This window comes from Globicephala melas, chromosome 4, assembly GCF_963455315.2.
Source record: "Globicephala melas chromosome 4, mGloMel1.2, whole genome shotgun sequence".
NCBI classification, from domain to species: Eukaryota; Metazoa; Chordata; class Mammalia; order Artiodactyla; family Delphinidae; genus Globicephala; species Globicephala melas.
The window spans coordinates 65,316,085-65,334,564 of NC_083317.1; the positions used below are offsets into that span (position 1 = coordinate 65,316,085).

General features: G+C 44.3%; 1 protein-coding gene across 1 annotated transcript in view; it reads left to right on the forward strand.

Annotated features, from left to right (window-relative positions):
- Positions 1-7,287: 7,287 nt before the first annotated feature.
- Positions 7,288-18,480, forward strand: part of PLA1A (phospholipase A1 member A) — a 32,134-nt gene continuing 20,941 nt past the window's right edge. The window contains exons 1-4 of the mRNA XM_060298119.1: positions 7,288-7,601; positions 15,310-15,511; positions 17,534-17,711; positions 18,237-18,444. Of these exons, the coding sequence (XP_060154102.1) occupies positions 7,529-7,601; positions 15,310-15,511; positions 17,534-17,711; positions 18,237-18,444 (661 nt within the window). The 5' untranslated portion in view covers positions 7,288-7,528. The remainder of the gene's footprint in view (positions 7,602-15,309; positions 15,512-17,533; positions 17,712-18,236; positions 18,445-18,480) is intronic.

Below are 18,480 nucleotides of genomic sequence, written 5' to 3' on the forward strand. Positions count from 1 at the left end.
GTTAAAAAAAAAAGCTCTGATGTGTATTTATATATTTCAGAAAACAGACGTGTTTTAAATATTACAACTAGGACAGCAGATTCTTCAGCAGGACAATCAGAATTGCAGACTTTAGGGGTGGGGATTTACAATTTACAGAATATGGTAATAACCTCTTAGATTCAGGTGTCTTAAATTCAGGTGTAAAAGAAGACTTCTTTGTAGAAATATTTTGAGGACAGTTTCAGAATAATAGAAAGCAGTCAGTACATACATTTTTACACAAGATTCTTTTTTTTTTTTTTTTTTTTTGCGGTATGCGGGCCTCTCACTGTTGTGGCCTCTCCTGTTGCAGACCACAGGCTCCGGACGCGCTAGCTCAGTGGCCATGGCTCACAGGCCCAGCCGCTCCATGGCGTGTGGGATCTTCCCGGACCGGGGCACGAACCTGTGTCCCCTGCATTGGCAGGTGAACTCTCAACCACTGCGCCACCAGGGAAGCCCTACACAAGATTCTTGAACAGAAGATTAAGATGGAGCCTCTCGTGACTGTAATTTCCCAGTTTTTGATAAAAACTGACATTATAGTGCAGAATAGTGTGTGCTTTTCTGCAGCTGTAGGAGAAGAGGAAACATCTTTTCCTGATCTTGCTGGGGTTTCTTTTACCAATAATCAGGAGACCCTGAAGTTTTAAGGTGGAGAATTAGAATTCAGTTAGCACTGCCCAAACAGCAGAACTGAGATGCTTAAACGTTACAATATAGAAAAGGGAAGAAAAGTATTTTAACAAGTGGATTCTGAAGCATGATGTGTTTTACCTCTGTAACTGGTTTGGTGAATGGTCTGAATTTAGTGAGAAGCAAACATGGAATGATTTTCTTTTTCTCTAGCTACTGCCTTCATACATACTGCATTGAAGCTGCTTTTCCTGCCCCTAGCATCAACTTTTTGGTCTTGGGATGGGGGTATGGTGGTGGGTATTAAAAACCCAATCCAGTCCATCCCAGTCTAGTTTTTTAAAATTTCAGCTTTACTGAGGTATAAATGACATGTAAAATTGTAAGATATTTAAAGTGTACATTTGTGGTGATTTAATATATACATTGTGAAAGGTTTCCCTTCATCTAGTTAATTAACATATCCATCACCTCACATGTTTATCTTTGTTTGGTGAGAGCATTTAAGTTCTACTCTCTTAGCAAATTTCAATTACACAATATAGTGTTATTAACTATAGTCACCATGGTTTACATCAGATCCTCAGACCTTATTCAGCTTATAGCTGAAAGTTTGTACCCTTTTACCAACCTCTCTCTATTTCCCTCACTACCACTGCTTCCCCCAACCAGCCCCTGGCAACCAATTTTCTACTCTGTTTCTATGAGTTTGACTTTTTTTTTTTTTTAGCTTCCACATATAAGTAATGTCGTGTAATATCTATCTTTCTCTGTGGCTGATTTCACTTAGCATAATGCCCTAAGGTCCACTGATGTTGTCAACGAATGGCAGGATTTCTCATAGCTGAATAATATTCCATTGTATATATGTACTACATCTTCTTTATCCATTCATCAGTTGACAGCCCCTTGAGTTGTGTCCATATCTTGGCTATCATGAATAATGCTGTGATAAACATGGGACACAGATATCTCTTTGTTACCCTGTTTTCATTTCCTTTGGGTATATACCCAGAAGTAGGAATCCCAGTCCAGTTTGATCAATTCTAACACTTTAATGTCATGTCCTCCTTTCTCCCCACCATAGTCAGTCCCGGGCCCAGAGGACTTAGAGGAGAAATGGAGACATGGATGCCTCTTTCATTCCTTGCCTCCCTCTCTTGAGGTTCCCTGTCCCTCTCCAGTGTTGCCCTAGACCACCCTCACCAGTGGAGCCCTGATGGGAAAGGGTCAAGCCAGTTGTCTTCTGAGGGCTTTACTCAACCCAAGGGAAACTCATCCTTCCCGGTCACATCCACCACTGAGAGTGCAGCCTGCCCCACCTGCTGCTGTCTACATTTCCCCCATCCATCTCAAATAGGACAGATCAGGAGGACGGATCAGGCTGCCTAGCAGACAGCCGACTTGGTAGCAGATGGCACTGTCACCTTCATGTGGTCACCCTCACTCTCAGCTGGTAGCCCCCCTCATTTGGCTTTGTTGTGAGGGTGAGGTAGAGCACCACCTTTCCTTCCCTTTCAGGAAGGGATGGGAAACCCCCCATAGAACTTAGGATTCTTGTGATTTTTCCTTCAAACGGCTGATTTTCGGCTAGGGGAGGTGGGGAAGGGAGGTCTCCTAGAGCAGTTCTGCTGCCTTCTAGTAAGTCCCACTGGGATTTGTCTTTCCAAGGCCTTCCAGTCTCTTTAGAATGTAGTGGTGGAGGTGTGTGCGTGGCGGTGAACGGGGTCCCGGCAGGGTAGGAGGGTGAAGACGTAGCATTTTTTGTTTGCCAGTAGGACTTCAGCTGCAATTGGAGACAAGAGATAGCGTCTTTTTAAGATCCTGTTCTATTTGCTATGCAAATTCTCACTCTTCACAGCAGTCACAATTCAGAAAGAGATCAGACTTTCAGACTCCTTTTTCTCAAACCTCAAAACCTCCTCTCCAAGCTTGACTCTCAATTGGCAGCTTTGCTTCCTATTTCTCTGAGAAAATAGAAGCCATCGAAAGAGAACAGCTGTCACACCCATCCTCACCTCTGTCTCCACCTACCCGCACCTGGGCTCCTGGGCTCTGCCTTCTCTCCTGACTGTGAGTGCTGGGGTGTGTGTGTGTGTGTGTGTGTGTGAGAGAGAGAGACAGAGAGAGACAGAGAGAGACAGAGAGAGAGAGACAGAGAGAGAGAGAGTGAGAGAGAGAGAGAATGAGAGAGAGGAGGGAGGACCAGAATGAACAGAGGAAAGAGACAACAGACTTAATTATATGCATAGTGTTAGAGTAAATTTAAAAGATGACCTGAATGACAGTATGAACTTGTTATGCTAATCAAGTTAACATCTGTGTTCTGAAAAACAGAATAGGTCATGAGTAACATTACAGGGATTAATGGTATTTTTTGACCTGCTAAATGATGGTACTTCATTTGCTTTCTTTGGTACCTAAGATTGCTAGATGTTACTAGAAGTCTTGGCAATATATACGTTTTTAAGATCTGCAATGGCCTCATCTGCCCTTCTCCAAGCTTCTTCAACCACACATTCTCCACTTCCTCTTCTGTCTCCACCTCTCCAGGGCAAGTAAATGTGCATCTTTTTAAAACAGCCAGAGCTACTGGGGGTGGTGAGGGAGGGAATGGAGACTCTGATGATTTCACTCACAGTCAACCATCCCAGTGGATCAGCTCCTCAAGGAATGGGGTCTGGTTAAGGACCCAGGGGTCATCTAGGCATGGCAGAGAGGGCCATCAGTCTTGCCATCATTTTCTCATCCCTGGGGTTTCGGTTTGGGGATATTGACACCTAGGGAGTTGGTGAGACTCTCTCCTTTGGGGAAGGAAAGACAAGAGGAGGAAGAAAGAGTTGCTGTGCGTCAGGCAGTTTACTAGAGCTTGTTAACAGGTGAAGAACTGGGGCTCAGAGAAGCTGCCATCCAGCTGAAGTCACACGGCTGGGGTGAGATGGAGCTGGAGTTTAACCCAGGTCTGCTTGTCTCCAATCCTACCGCACTCTAATTGTTGGCTATAATTAGAAAATGTTTCCTTAGACAAAGCCAAAATGAAACCCAGGAGTGAGATGGTGCTGGCAGCAGCCTGTGGCCTCTCTCCACCTTCCCACAGCTATGAGGTGACATCGAAAGGAAAGATGGTGGTGGGTTTGAGATGCACGTTGGGGGCAGGGGTAGGAGTGGGCAGAGCTGAGCCCAGCTGAACCCGTGGAATGGGCAGATGGGTCACTTCCAGCCAGTTTCTTCCACCACTTAGAAGGCACAACAAGGGGACCCCCGGGGTGTCCTCTTCCTTCGAGCTTCTCGGGGAATCGCCCTACAGTACTGCACACCCAGCAACAAGCTCTCAAGGTTCACAAGTCATTTTACTTTGAAGTTAGGAGATCTCAGGGAGCAAAAACTAAACCATAGAATTTGGCATCAAACTGTCATTTAAAAGCTGCAATTTTCAGTCTTTCTCAAAATTTGGAGGTCTGGAGACACCTGTGATACATTTTCCTGACAAGTGTAAAGCAAGGGTCTACCTTTTCTTCCAAGGAAAACAGAGACAATATAGACAGCTTTAAAATGAAAGCAAAGTTATGTGGTTTGGGGCACAAAGGGCATGAAGTATTCTCTTTACAAGAGTTTAGATGGCCTTATGCTCGTGTATTATGGTTTGTTCTGAGAATGGGTGTGTATGTGCGTGCACGCCTGTGCACGCACGTGTATACACATGCAGTACATATGGAACACCAGGAGTGGAGGCTCCAAAATCATGGTCTTCACCTCAAATTGGAAAGGAACCTGGCAAAAGTTCAGACTTCCTGAAAATCGAGTAGGATAGGGGCTTGAGTCATCTTGGGCTGTGCACTAAAATTTCATGAGAAGTTCTACTGGGTTTCTATGCACCCTTAAAAAACAAATGAGGCAGGTGGAAAGAATTTTGTTTAGTGGGAAAAGCAAGGTGCAGAGGGTTTGTGTAGTGGGTCAGCAAGCGTGTAAAAAGTTCAGAAAGGATGGGATAGAATAAACTGGTGAGGCTCAGAATTATAATTTCCTAAGATGATTTTATATTAGTTAGTATGTTAGTTTATATTCCCCCCACTCCCAACCCCACCCCTAAACTGAAGGCCATGCTTCTATACATGTGTGCATGCACTCATGCACCCACACATAAAGGCTTATTCATTTATGGAACTGTCAGCCCGGGATCCTGAAGGAAGGTGAGGAAGCTGGGAATCTGAGCTGGGAAGAGGCAGGCAGGAAAGGCCGAAAGAGATTCTATGGATTCCAGGGGTTGTAGCCAGTAGCTTCCTCTCTTCCCCTCCACTCCCTTCTCTTCCTCTCCTCCCTTTCTTTCAAAACAAGTGTTTAACGAGCACCTATTATGTGCCAAGCACAGTTCTAGACAGCAGGCACGCAACAGGGAGCCCTGAGCAATGAGCGCTGGATATTGAACCCAGTGTCCTTGGTCTCTTGCTTGCCTCCCTGTGCTCCTAGATCCTAGGCCAGTAAAGCCATCTGACTCCACTGCACCGTGGGGGCCTCGGTGTGGTCCTGGGATCAGACCCCTTCCCACTGCCCTCTCTAAATGAGCACACCATACCAGAGGTACCATGCCTTTCCTTAGCAAAGATTGAGCACTGGCTGTGTGGCAGGCACTGTGCTAGACGCTGGGGACACCTCACTGAACAAAAGAGACCAGAATTTTGCCCTCCTGAGGCTGACATTCTCCCTGGGGGAGACGGACCATATACACTGATTATAAGGTGGTGTTCCCTACCAGTGTCTCCTGTAGAAAGATCTCTATCCTCACCTTCTAAAACACGTCACCTCACTTTCCAGGAGGACCTCGCTTTCTTGGCCCCCTGAAGCAGGGCTCCCCAGGTCTCTGGCCTCTGTGAGCTTTTAGTTTCCTCACTGGTGAAACGGAGATGGCTGTGGTTAGAATTAACAGAAGACTAGTGGCTCTGGCATGCATACAGTCATCTGCGGAGCCTGCTAGAACTGCAGAGTCTGGGGCCCAACCCCAAGGAGTCTCATTCAGTGTGTCTGGCTTGGGCCCAGTGGTCTGCCCCCCGTCCCCTGGGTGATTCTGAGGCAGGTGGTCTGGCCCAGGACCACTCCAGCCCCATGTGGAGAGCACTGCACCAGATGATGAATGTGACAGGGAGGGCACTCTCTGCAAGTCAGCTGTGTTGATGTTGCACAGGGAACACTGTGCTGGAAAAGCTGGAATGACTGGCCTGACGCGCCAGCTCTGGGTGTGATGGAGTGGCCAGGAGAATGCAGTCCTCAGTCTCCTGCTGTGAGGAACCTAATTGACTGATGGTCCTGGTTGCTGCCCTTCTGGATCTAGCCTCGTCTTTGTGCTGAGACTGCCCCCAGCTAGTGACTGAGCAGGGCAAGGCTGCTAACACAGCTCATTTTCACAAGAGACTTCAGCTTGAGGCTTCCCCACTGCCTTGGCCAGGACATTCCAGGAACTGCATGGTGTTCTGGGGCTTCCTGTGCAATCCTCTTTCCTTCTCCCTGTCCTGCGCAGGTGTCAGCCCTGCAGCAGGGTCTAAACGGTCTCCCTACTGTCTTCAGCTCCCCTTTTTATTCGTCACAGGTCTTATCCCTGATAAATCTCTTGCACATCTAGTCCCATCCTGGCTTATTTTCTCTGAGGACCTGGTGGACCTCTACACCTGGCTTGGTCTCTGACGTTAGAACAGCCTTCAGTAGTGCCCTTGCTGGTGGCAACAGCACCTGATCAGTGGCATCATGTGCAGGAGGGGAAGCAAGGGCTGGCCCCTCCAAAATCAGTTTATCCCTGTCTTGGGCAGGCCTGGCACGGCTTGGTGCAGTGGTTGGTGCCGCCTGTTGGCACAGTGGTTCAGAGCATGGCCTCGGGAGCTAGGTTGTCCTGCTTCAAACCCCAGCTCTGCATGAGCTTGTGCAAGGTACTTAACCCCTCTATACCCTGAAGCTGTATGTAGATAGTACTCCCCTCACAGAGCTATGGTCCAGAAAGTTCCATACTGCCCTGTTGGGTTCTCTGCCTCACAGCAATGTGCTGCAATTAAGGAGAGCTGGGCAAGTATGGTGGCTCCCCCTTCCCCTGACCCATCTAGAACTAGCGCTCTGTGGTTTCTGCCACTCCTTTGGGTGAAGAGGCCACGCGGTATACTGGAAACACCCTGGTTCCAGGCCAGCTCTGCCACTTCCAGCAGAAGGGTCTCCATAGGTCATTTTCATTCTCTATTTCTTTGTTTCTTATCAGTGAATTCAAGACACTGAACGACTCTTCTTAGAGGTTGGACTTCTAGCCCCAAGATTCTATCAAAGGATAGTACTCTCAGAGGCCAACTTCATCTTCTTTCGTTATTTCCGTTAAATGTACACGAAACATATTAATACGTTGTTGGCTCAGCTCTGTGCTGGGCACTGGGGACTCAAAAATGAAAAGAGAAGGCCTTTGCCCTCAAGCCACTCAGAGTCCTCCTAGGGGGCAAACACGTCCACAGATGACTCTGGGACAATGTGGGTTTGTGATCCCCTAGAGATCAAAGACTTCTGCCTTGGTTTTTACTAACATTTTATAATGGGAAGTGGGAGAGGTGCAGGAAATAGTTTCCTGATGATGTTTGGCTCAGAGAGGAAGGGCAATGTGTTTCATTGTCCCCTGCTTTAAGAAAAAGAAAAGAAAAAAGTATATTTCATTTCATTGAGAAGAAGAAACAGAAAAACTGGGGAAGTTAGACAAATAGGGAGAGACCTGTTACAGGTCATGAGGCCAGTTAATGATTAGTGAGACCCGAGTGGGCGTTTAGTGTTCAAACTGTGAGAGCCTGGGTTATGAGATCTCTTTGTCATTAGGGGTCGGCTTCACCCCAGCTCTGAGACTTCCAGCTCAACGATGGCCCCAGACCCCTGGGAGGGCTGCTTCTGGTCATGGGGGCTTCTTCTGTGGCTCAGTGTTGGAAGTACAGGTAAGTCGGCGCTGGGGCCTTGGGTGGGACTTCTTTCGGTCAATAATTCTATTTTTTCAAGCCATCTATTTATGTAGCGCTAACCTTTGGAAGGTCCCCTAAAAGCCCTCTCCTGAGATGTATTTAAAAGAGGGAGAAAAAAACCTTCAATCATAATGGGAATGACAGCACTTTCTTAAGTCACAAAAATTGAACTTCCTCTAGTTGTTTTACTCATTTTTCTAAAATCTGCGTTACTCCTTTTCACCTTGCACAAGCCAGGAAGAGTATAAAAAAATAAAATGTGATTAATTCCAAAACATGATTCATTTTCCCCCTGTAAATATCCATTGTTCCAAGATATATTTAATTTTAAAATTTAAAATTTCCAAACTAACAACAAGTTTGTCATTGAGATCGTTAGAGGTCCTTTCTGTTCTTGCCGACCCAGCTCAAGTTCAGGCTTGTCATCCCTCTTGGCAGTACTATGATAACTAGTCCTGTTCACCACAGATAACCAATGACCTTTAGCACAGTTTCCCTCAGATGCCATTTGCACGGTGCCTTACCCAGCGAAAACCCCACCCACCACTCTCCCTTGCTTAATATAGCAAATCTAAACCCTCTTATGGCGTAGGGCATCTCGGAAGAGTAAAATCCCCTCCTCTGACCAGCAGTGGCATCACCCTTGGAAAGCTCCCTTCCCTCTACCCCCAACAGCAGACTGCCTTTGTGTCATGTCCACAAGACATTTAATTCTCATTCCCCAGCTTTAGGGTGTGTCATTCTTTATGCCTGTAGTTGCTCACACTACCTTTTTGTTCATTTCTGCTCTTCACGTCTTCCAAGAAGGCCTCCATGATTCATACTTCCCTTGCAACACCACAGGCCCCTGCTCACCCCTTCCCTGCATCAACGGTTGGCGTTGAAAAGGTGCTACTTAGCTTCACATGTGCTTTCTCCTAACGCAATCATTTATCTGAGTGCATGTGTGTGTGTGTGCGTGTGTGTATGTAAAGAAACCATATATCTTGTTTTATGAAGTGGCTGTTTATACACTATATACTAGATCTAAAAGGATTTATATCTTACACATTTTTGATAAATGTGAGAAAAACTGCCCTGCAAAGAAGTTATAACTGTTGATTTGTACGTGAGCACGTCTGTTTTCCCACCCTCTCCAACAACACTTTGTATTATCAAATGTTTTTCATATTGTCAGTCTCATAGAAAAAATAGCATTACACTGTTGTCTTAATTTTTATTTCATATTGTGATTTGTGCTTCTGGTGTCTTGTTTAATCAATCTTCTTATAAAAATAATCTTTCATATTTTCTTCTAAACTTTATGGGTTTAGATGAAGATCACCAGGGACAAATCTTGTGGTCATGGGGTATTGTTTTTTTCCTACTCCTGTGGGGTATTTTTTAATATGATGTTGAATTTTATTTGCCAACATTTATTTTTGTATATATTTATTATTTTGTATATTTGTTCATAAAGGAAATTTATGTATCATTTTTTTTTCTTGTATTGCCCTTCTCTGGTCTTGATACTAAGATGATTATAACCACATAAAATAAGTTTCTGTTCTATGAAACAGTTTTATATAAGATAAAGGTTACTTGTAATTTAGAGGTTTGGTGGAGTTCTCAAATAAAACCATCTGGCTCTAGCGTATTTTAGGGCCAGAGAAGACTCTTGATTACCAGTTTGATTTTTTCTTTTTTTGGTGCTAGTAGGTTTATTTGGATTTTTATTTCTTCTTGAGTCAAGTTTCAGGAAATTATATTTTTCATTGCTTTTAAATTTTCCAATGCATTTGTCTGGGAATTTTTAAGAATATCTTTTATACTTAATGTTCTGCAGTTTTACTATCATCTGCCTATTTGTATAGATTTATTTCCTTTTTATCTTGCTCATTACCCTGAGTATAACTTGTGATTAGAGAACTCATATCTTTTTTCAGTTATGGAAAATTCTTAGCAATTACCTTTTCAAAATATTGTTTCTTCTCCTATTCTCTTCCTTTAGAGAACAGCTACTAGTTAAATGTTGGAGCCTCTCCATCTATTGTCTATACTTTTTAACTGCACTTTCATATTAAAAAGCCTCTTTTACTTCTTCTGTACTAGACATTATAGCATTGATTCCATTTTTATTTCCATGACTATCTTTTTCATTTCCTTTTTCTAATTAGCTTTTTATTATATATCTTATCATTTATGCCCATTTTTATTTCATAATTTCTTATGCTCTGTCTTTATTTTTATCCTTGTATATTCTCAGCATACTTATTTTAAAGCTTTGTCAAAGATTTTTAAAACTTTATTTCACCTGGAATGAATTCATCATCCACTTATTGGCTTTATCGACTATCTGTGTAAACATTTGATTACTTTATATATTTGTTTTCAACCTTTTTAAAAAGTAAATTAGTTACTGAAGTACAACATACATACAGAAAGGTACACAGGTTAATGAATTTTCAGAATGATTTCACCTGTGTAACCATCATTCAGATCAAGAAATAAAATGTTATCAGATTCTTAAAACCCATTCCCTGTATCCCATCTTACTCACTACTGCCCCAAAGATAACTCTTATCTTGACTTCTGACACAATAGATAAGTTTCATTTTAATTTTCAATGAAAAGTTTGTTTTCAGTCTCTCTCTTCATCTCTCTGTCTCCCCACCCGAGCCCCTATCTTTGCCCTCTCTCCTCCAGAAAGGTGCGTTGTCTCAGCTCCTGTGAGTGAGGCCTTGTCTTTCCATCCTGTCTCCCTAAATAAAGCTGTAGCCCCAGTAAAAAGTCAATAGCTGTTTTTGTTTGTATGGTTTTTGTTGTTAGCTTCCTTTCCTGAGTTGGGGAGCCCCTCTCCACCGCTGGCTACCACTGGTGGGTCTTCCACACCTGACTTGGAGCACTTTTGGACCCCGCTTACGTCACAAAACTGAATTCTTACAACCACTGTCTTCTCTCAGACCTGGAACCCATCACCATTTTGCAATTCTATTCTTGTTCCTGTTTTGGAGATATTATTTTTACATTTGAGATTGTCTATGTCTTTTTCTCTCTCTCTTTTGGATATTCATCTGTCACTACTCTTTGGCTAAAGTGGTGCTTGGAGGGATGGGGTATCTGAGCATGATTCACTGTGCCACATTCCATAGTCTTGAATGACGGACAGTTCAATCCTATTGTCTGCAAATATCGGCAATTTTTTCTCCCCCTTTTCAAACCTTATAATTTTCATCCTGTTTTATTGTCTTGTTTTACTAGCTAGGACTAGGACATCCAGTCTAATATTTAATAGAAGCACTGATAGCAGACGTTCTCATTTGTTCCCAGTTCTGAATGGAATGCTTCTAACATTTCACCAATAACTATAATCATTGCTATAGGCTTTGGGTAGGTACCCTTCTTTCCTTATGTTAAGGAGTGTTGGGTGTTGAATTTTATCATGTGTTTTTTCCCTACATCTATTGAGTTGAGCATATGGTATTTTTCTTTAATTTGTTCATATGTGAATTACATTGATACATTTTCTAATGTTAAACCATCTTTTCATTTTTTGGATTAAACCCTGCTTGGTCATGACGTATACTTGTTATCCTTGAAGGATTTGACATTTTATCTAGGATTTTTATGTCTGTGTGTAATAGTGAAACTGGCCTTTAGTTTTTCCTTTCTCCTTCTTTCCTTGTCCAGTTTTGACATTTTGGCTATTTTCATAGAATGAGTTTGGATTCTTTCTCCCCTTTTCTATTCTCTGGAACAGTATGTGTAAGATAGGAATTGAAGGATTGTTAGAATTTCTCTGTGAAATCTGTCCTGATAGAGGTTTTTGATGAATAGATTTAAAACTACTGTTTCAATTCCTTTATACTACAGTTTTACATTTGATTTTCTGTTTTTTCTTTCTTGACTAAGTTTTAGTAAGCTATAGTTTTCTAGGGGATTATCAATTTTCTAGGAAAATATCTATTTTTTAACTGTTGGATGGGTATAAACATGCTATTTTGTGGTTTAAAAAATCTACTGGGCTTACATCCCCTTTTAATTCTCTATATTGTTTATTTGTGACTTCCCCCTTTTTTTCTTACTCTATTATCAAAAGTACATCTAGTTTTTTTTTTTTTTTTTAAGTACATCTAGTTTATTATTCTTTCCAGAGAACTACCTTTTGGTGTTTATTGTGTGTGGCAGGTTCTAGTCTAGGCAGTAGAGTGAACAGAATGGATAAAAATTCCTTCCTTCTTTGAAAGTATCTTCTAATGTGGGGAAATTAATAAACAATACATTTAATAATAAACTGGTAAATAAAAAATCTTCATTAGGTGATGATTGCTATAAAAATAAACAGATCAGGTTAAAGAAAATTGAGAGAACGGAGGTGAGGCACATAGGCAGATTGCAATTTTAAATAGAGGGTTAGGGACTTCCTTGGTGGTCCAGTGGCTAAGATTCCACACTTACAATGCAGGGGGCCTGGGTTCGATCCCTCGTCAGGGAACTAGATCCCACATGCCGCAACTAAGACCCAGAGTAGCCAAATAAATAATAAATATAATAGGGGGTTAGAGGAAAGAAGATGACATTTGACAAGCAAAGACTTAAAGGAGGAGAGGGAATTAGTCACATGGATGTCCAGAGAAAGACACTTTGGGCAGAAGGAATGGCTAGTGCAAAGACCCTCAGGTGGGAACCTGTCTAGAGAGAGGAAGAGCTAGGAGGACTGGCTGGAACAGAGGAAGCAATAGTCAGACAGGCAAAGGGCTCCCCAAGGGGATGGTCTAAGATATTTAGGGCTTTCTTCCACTGTTAGGACTTTGGATTTTATTCTGAGTGAAATGCCTTGTGGCTTTTGCACAGAGATGTGACATGATTTGATTTACTTTTCTACTACTGTGTTGCAAATAGACTGAAGGGGGACAAGAATGAAGGCAGGAAAAGCATTACAGGCTACATAATTTTGAGAGATGATGGTGGCTTAAACCAAGGTGGTGCCAGTGTAGGTAGTGAGAATGGTTTAATTCTGAATATTGTGTTCTGAGGATTTACTCACCATTGTACGGGGGTGGCAGAAAACAAAGTGTCAAAGATTCCTCCAGGAAGGTCGGCCTGAGCAACTGCATGGACTGAGCAGCTACTGATGCTGTTCATATTGTTTTATTTAATTTCAACTACTTCCTTTTTTTTTTTTTAAAGATTTAATTTTATTTATTTTTGGCTGCATTGGGTCTTCATTGCTGTGCGCGGGCTTTCTATAGTTGCGGCGAATGGGGGTTACTTTTTGTTGTTGTACATGGGCTTCTCGTTGTGGTGGCTTCTCTTGCTGCGGAGCATGGGCTCTAGCCGCGTGGGCTTCAGTAGTTGTGGCTCTTGGGCTCTAGACAGCAGGCTCAGTAGCTGTGGCGCACGGGCTTAGTTGCTCCATGGCATGTGGGATCTTCCCGGACCAGGGTTCAAACCTGTGTCCCCTGCGCTGGCCGGCAGATTTTTTTTTTTTTTATCCACTGCGCCACTAGGGAAGTCCCTTAACTATTTCCTTTATATTTCTTTCCCTACATTTTATTTGGTGTTGCTGTATTATTCTTTTTCAGCTTTCTGAGTTATAAGATTAATTTACCTAATCTGTGTCTTTCCCCATTTTCCCCTGATATTTACATTTATGGTTATAGATATCAGCCTAGTACTGTTTTAGCTACTTTAACTCAAGTTTTGATATTGTATTGGTTTTACTGTTATTTAGTTTTTAATATTATCTAGTCTCCATTGTGATTATTCTTTAACTCATTCATTACTTAAAAGGGAATTTTAAAACCTCCAAATGTGTCTTTAAATAACTTTTGTTACTGATTTGTAATTTTATTACATCTTATTTAGATAACGTTGTCTGGAGTATATTGATTCTGTGATGCTTGTTGGGCCTTGCTCTGTGACATACTATGCTTATTTAAAAGGACTCTTAATTCTCTGTCTGATGGATGCAAACTTCCCTACATGACCAATAGAGCAAATGTATTCACGTATGTGGTTAAAGTCTCATGCTCAAGCAGAGTCCTCTCACCTTTTCTTCAAAGAGTTGGGGGAAGGCAGATGAAGTAGTCGTCAGGCATCGTTCTCTCTTGTGTTCCATGGGGGCTCAAGTTGCCACAGGCTGAGGAGCCTGGGGGCCTGCACAGTCATAGTGGGCTTCATCGCTGGGGTGTCCAAGACCTGGCTGCTCAGAAGGGAGATACAAGGGGCCTCAGGGACCAGGTCTGGGGCTTAGGTGCAGAGCTGAGGAAACCGCTGTCAGCACTCTCTAAGGGTGGGGTTCCCACAATCTGCTCACAGTTCCACAGCCCAGCACACCCCAGATCCACTTGCTTGTTGTACATGTGCTCCCCCGTTACCTCTGAAGGCAGATAACCATTCCAGAAACCTGAAATAGCTGTCTTCCTCGTGAAGAGCCCTGCACAAATCAGTCTGCAACCTGGACCTGTCTTCTGATTCCGCAGACAGTTTTGTCTCATGGCAGGAATGTGAGGTAGCTGCTAACAGCACCAGGACTTCGGGGCTGGGGGGCCAGTGCGACAGTGTGTGCCCTGCTGCCCCAGCCGGTCTCTTTCTGTAAGACCAACTGGGTGTCAGGTGCCCCCCTTCTTTATCACAGGTGTGAGGGTGGGCTGTTGGGTATTGAAGATAGGCCAGATTTTTAGCTCCCTGGGAAGCAGGAGTTTCATGCTGTTGTTTCGGTTCAGTATTGTAGAAGGCCTTTCAGTGAACTTGACCATAAAATATCCCATTTAAACGTACCTGTTGGAAGGCACTGTAGAATACATACAGCTCATTAAGGGTCCTCTCTACCATCTGGCTGGGCAGCCATGTGCTGGGTGCTGGAAGGCTCTGGAGTGGCTCTGGACTGCTCATAAGGAAAAGAAGTGATGAGGCTGGAGGGGGCAGTTTGAAACCCTCTGGAATAGGGTGCTCAGACCAGAATGAGCCTAGTCCCCAGGGCAACTGCTCATTTCATAGCCCAGAAAACTGTATTATTTAGCTAGGACTGCTGTAACAAAATGCCTGGGTGGCTTAAACAACAGAAGTTTATCATCTCCCAGTTCTGGAGGCTGGAAGTCTGAGATTAAGGTGGCAGTAGGGTTTGTTCCTTCTGAGGGCTGTGAGTGAAGGAGCCATTCCAGGCCTCTCTCTTTGGCTTGTAGATAGCTGTCTACTCCATGTGTCTTCACATCATCTTTCTTCTCTGTGACCAAATTGCCTCTTCTTATTAGGACACCAGTCATATTGAATAAGGGTCCACCCTAAAGGCTTCATTTCAATGTAATTACCTCTGTAGGGACCCTATCTCCAAATATAGTCACATTCTGAGGTATTAGGGGTTAGGACTTCAACACATGAATTTATGCAGGTGTCGGGGGACTCAGTTTAGCCCATGACAATATCCATTTCACCATGGCCTTTAATCTTCTCTAGCTGAACAATATTCATATTCTTCTCTGGTATTTTATCTTTATACATGAAAAATATACACAGACTTTGGTTACAGAAGTGACGCCTTTAATAAATGAGTCTGATTATTACACTTGCTGATTTATGATGAATGCCTATAAGCCCTTGTTTCTCTCTTCCTTTCAAGAACACCTTTTTTCCTTTTAAGAACAGATGACCTCACCTTGGATGTTTCTTGGGTTTTTATTTGTTTGTTTGTTTTTTCCTCTAGGAGATGCACCTCCTACCCCACAGACAAAGTGCACTGACTTCCAGAATGCTAATCTTCTCCAAGGCACCAATCTCAAAGCCCACTTTCTCCTCTTCACCCCTTCTGATCCTCTCTGTGGGCAGCTCGTGGAAGAAAGTAGTGACATCCGGAACTTGGGGTTCAATGCCACTCTAGGAACCAAGCTAGTTATCCATGGATTCAGGTGGGAGCCAACCAACCAATAGGATCACCTCAGCTAAGAGCTAGAAAGTGACCATAATGCCATAGGAAGTTAGTGGGGAGCAAAAGGAGAAATGAATTTACTGCCTGTCACAGGTCCCATTGCTCACCTCCTGCTGACTTTGAAGATGTCTCATAGCAGCTTGAGCACACATTCTGTTGTTCTTTCTTGTTGGTCACATACGTTACTCCTCTGCCAACTGTAAATATGTGTGAGCCTGGGCAAGTCACTTTAGCACACAGAGCCTCGGTTTCCATACCTGAATAAAAGGGAAGTTGTAGAGATGGTCTCAGTGATCCTTTCCTCCCTGAAGTGTGGGTTGCATGATTCATCTCAGCCAGTGAGGTCGTAAGCTTTGTGCAATCACTCAGGGGTAACATCGTGGTGTTTTTATCCAGGGTTTTTTGGGTTTTTTTGCGGTACGTGGGCCTCTCACTGTTGTGGCCTCTCCCATTGCGGAGCACAGGCTCCGGACGCGCAGGCTCAGCGGCCACGGTTCACGGGCCCAGCCGCTCCGTGGCATGTGGGATCTTCCTGGACCGGGGCACGAACCCGTGTCCCCTGCATCGGCAGGCGGACTCTCAACCACTGTACCACCAGGGAAGCCCTTATCCAGGGTTTTATCTCCTCTTCTTCTCTTCTTCCTGGGTTTCATGACCTAAGAAACTTCCACTTCCATCACTCCCAGGGGTTAGCGTTTCTCAGATGCTACACACTTCTTCAACTTCTTTGAGGCCCTGCAGGCCAAATTTTGTTGTAATGCATAGTCTCTGAGTCCCAATTTAATCACCACCCTTCCTTCCAACATCTTCTCTCCAAAGCTCACTGAGAATGCCGGAAACAGAAAAAAGTTGGTGAGAGGAGAGAGGGAGAGAACATGGTGAAAGAGTAGCACTATGGAGCAGCTGGAGTTGGGGGCCCTGATGAAGAGGTGGACAGCGGGGCACTGCACAAAGGGTCACCATTTCCTCATCTCTGGGTTCTCTCTGCCTCTCCAGTCCCTCACTCCAGGTCCCAGCCACATCCTCCCTCAGGCATCCCTTCTCTCTCTTGTGCCGAAGTCTCTTCTCCGGCAAATCTTGCATTCAGCCACTACCCAAGGCTGAGTGTGTGCCCTCAACCCAGAGATAGCTAGTGGAGCTGAAGAGCTCAGCAGCCTCACTATGCTGCCCGCTCCCAGATGCCCCAAAGCCACGTTCCCTGGCATACACCCAGTCTGGGCTCCCCTGTCCACACAAGCAAGCTCTGGGCCATTGAGAAAACTTCTTCCCCATTCCCAATCTCTTGGGAAAGCTCTCTGAAATTTTTCCTATTCTTCTTTTCCTAGAAAAGTCCTATTATACTCTAAGTTCCAGAAGGATAAGGAATATATCTTATTTTTCTTTATTTCTCACAAAGCACCTAGCATACTGCCTGGCCCATTTGTTGAATGAAGGAAAGAGTGAATGAATGAATGAGTAAATGAAAACATCCTCAAGGAAAGCGCCTATACTATAGAATGAGAATTAAGATTGCAAATCTTAACTCTAATACACAAAGCTATCTTTTCTTTCCCATGAGTAACACAAGCAGGGTCAGTGCAGTGGTTTGTGTGGTCTATGCATTACACAGAGGTACCTGACTGAGGGCCAAGGGCTGAACTCTGACCTGAGCTCTGAGCCCTGGCCTCAGGCTACATCCACCTGGAACAAAGGTACTCTTTTATAATTTACACACAGGCTCCACACGTGTAGTCAGGAGCCCTGCTAACTTTGAGATTATGTCCTCCTTATGCTCAAAATGTTGTAGGATTTAGTGCCCATAGCCCCCACCCCCCCACCCTCCCCACCCCCCCACCAGCACCCCCAACCCCCAACCCCCCACCCTCCCCACCCCCACCCCCCACCCCTTACTTGTGACTTTCTCTGGGTTTGTTCTATTTATAGAAATGTCATTGTAATTTCCATGACAATGGATGCTGGCTGGGAAGCTAATTTTCCTATCTTTTCTTGGCCCCCCATCTAGGGCTTTAGGAACAAAGCCTTCCTGGATTGACAAATTCATCAGTGCCCTTCTGCAGGCAGCAGATGCTAACGTGATCGCTGTGGACTGGGTTTATGGCTCTACAGGTGTCTACTTCTCAGCCGTGGAAAATGTGGTTAAGCTGGGACTCGAGATCTCCCGTTTCCTCCGTAAACTCCTGGTAGGTGTAGAAGAGCTTAGGGTGAGTTCTGGCTGCTTACGGGGGAGCAAGGGGTCAGAAAGAAGGAAGTGACATGTGAGAAGGAGCTTTAGGTGGAAGCAGAGCCACCCAGTAGTCTGTGGGTCTTCGGTTCAAATCTCAACCTAGCCGCTTACAGTGCTGACCTTGGGCAGGTTTTTGAACCTCTCTGAGCCTCTCGCTTGCTCCTCTGTAAAACATGCCACTGCATGTTACATCAGAGGTGCCAATGGCTGACTCTTCTAGGTCCTCAAGAGGAAATGGCCATGGTCATGCCTCACATACTTTGGACACCAAAGGGAAAGTGAGTGGGTTGTCAAGGTGGGGAGCCCAGGGAGAGGGCAAGTGGTTAACAGGGTGAGATTCTGCACTTTTTCCCAAAGCACGTGTGGCTGGTGTGTCATGCCCAAGACCTTCTGCTTCTGATGCCTCAGGGCAAAGTGTTATCCTTGTAAGGCCAGGGGCTGCTGTGACACAAATGTAACTCACTGTAAATACCCGTTCTAGGTGCTGGGTGTGTCAGAGTCCTCAATCCACATCATTGGTGTCAGCCTGGGGGCCCATGTGGGGGGCATGGTAGGACATTTCTACAAAGGCCAGCTGGGACAGATCACAGGTAACATTCTTCCCTGCCCATCCTCTCAGGTTGAGAGAGAGAGAGAGAGAGAGAGAGATCATGACCTGGAAGAGCCTTTGCTAAGGCAGGCAGAGGGAAGTGTTGGGCCTTTGTTCTTATGATCAAGTCATTGAT